We start from the raw sequence: 1709 nt of genomic DNA, 5'->3' as shown, positions 1-1709 counted from the left end.
AACTAGACGAGAAGCAGAGCTGCCCTCGCTCGAGCGACAGCTTCAAATAAACCGTCGACGGGCCCCCACCATCGTCTGGTTAGCAAAAAGCCTCGAAGGATAAAAAGCAATCCCATAAGGGATCTAGTCAAGGGTAAGGTGAGTTTCTCCTCCTCCTCCTCCTCCTCCTCCTCCACATCTCAACCACACAAGGCCCGGTTCCAGTGACGTTCTTCTTTGTGCTGGGCTGCGATGCTTGGCTGTGAGCACATAGTTGGTGGTGCCGCAATATCATCACATTGCACGGGGTGTCCGTCCGGATCCATCTCCTGTCCCCACCAAAGCCAGCTTTCGTCACAACAATTTCTTAGGCCTACAATTTCGGCCGTTTGTTGATTTTGGGCCTTCTCCTATTTTGAACTAACAATTGAAGCTTTTTGGTGCAGGCTGCTCCCCTTTTTAAACGGCGCGCGATTCCGATTCTGCAGTTTGCCCGGACCGCATCGGAGCAAGCTTCCCACTCTTCGGTTTCCCTGCTTGAAACTCGGTGTCACGTCGCCGACCGACCGCCGAACAAACCCCCTCCGAACGAACACCGATTGCTTATTGGCTCGCCATTTGATTGCTTCGCAGCTACAGCCTCTTGGTGTTTTGCTCTCTCCCGGCATCCCGTCGTTGCTCTGCCCCAATCAGACAGTCCAAAGGCCTCTGCTGGCCTGGCCTCGTTGCAGAACGTCCTTGATGCCTCTAGGTGAGGCTATCGGTAACCTCCTCAAGAAGAAGCGGACCAAAGAGGGCAACCAGGACTCTTCAACGCACAGCAACCCCGCGAGCCCTGTGACACCCACCACAGCCAAGAGCCTCGAGCACCCTACCCTGCCGCTTGCGCCTTCGCAACCAGTGGCTGCGTCATCACAACCTGCTTCCACTGCCACCGCACACCCAGGGCCGGCCGAAGCGTCGGCCGAACCGCCAGTCACCATGAACACCAACAACCCACACACACAGGGCTTCTCTGCTCCCCAGCATACACCTTCACCAGGGACCGAGAACCATCAAAACATCCCACGCATCTCGAATCTCATACACTACCCACAACAGCATGATGGACCGGCTGGTGGGTACCAACAGCATATGGGAGCTCCCGCTCCTCAGTACACCACACATCCACCCAGCACAGGAATGCCCGGGCAGCAGCAGTTGCCATTGCCACAGCAACCTCAACAACAACAACAATATCCGCAGCAACAGCAGCAGCATGGTATGCTTCACCAACAACAGCCACACCAGCCACTGCCCCAGCAGCAACCACAACAACAAGTACAACAAGCGCAACAAAACACGGCAGAACAACCACGCGTCACCAAGGGAAAGTATTCTTTGAACGACTTTGATTTTAGGCGGACCCTGGGAACTGGCAGTTTCGGCCGAGTCCACCTGGTGCAGTCACGCCACAACCAACGGTTTTATGCTGTCAAGGTGCTGAAGAAGCAGCAAGTGGTCAAGATGAAGCAAATCGAGCACACCAATGACGAAAGAAAAATGCTGGCCGAGGTCAAGCACCCGTTCTTGATCACGCTTTGGGGTACTTTTCAAGATTCAAAGAATCTGTACATGGTGATGGACTTTGTGGAAGGAGGAGAGTTATTTTCTCTGCTGAGAAAATCAGGGGTAAGTTTTTGAGCTGAAAAGGGGGTTGAGGCTGGTTGGATGTTGACTGTTGGCAGCGT

At 54.1% G+C, this 1709-nt stretch overlaps 1 protein-coding gene across 1 annotated transcript; it reads left to right on the top strand.

Moving 5' to 3' along the window:
- Positions 1-720: 720 nt before the first annotated feature.
- Positions 721-1662, top strand: PODANS_7_8890 (uncharacterized protein; the record flags this gene model as incomplete). Its single annotated transcript, XM_001908220.1, has 1 exon — positions 721-1662. The coding sequence occupies one exon, from the start codon at positions 721-723 to the stop codon at positions 1660-1662; it is 942 nt and encodes a 313-aa protein (XP_001908255.1).
- Between the last annotated feature and the right edge of the window lie 47 nt (positions 1663-1709).

This window comes from Podospora anserina, chromosome 7, assembly GCF_000226545.1.
Source record: "Podospora anserina S mat+ genomic DNA chromosome 7, supercontig 1".
NCBI classification, from domain to species: Eukaryota; Fungi; Ascomycota; class Sordariomycetes; order Sordariales; family Podosporaceae; genus Podospora; species Podospora anserina.
The sequence above is the reverse complement of the archived record's forward strand: the minus strand, read 5'-3'. Positions and strand labels throughout refer to the sequence as shown.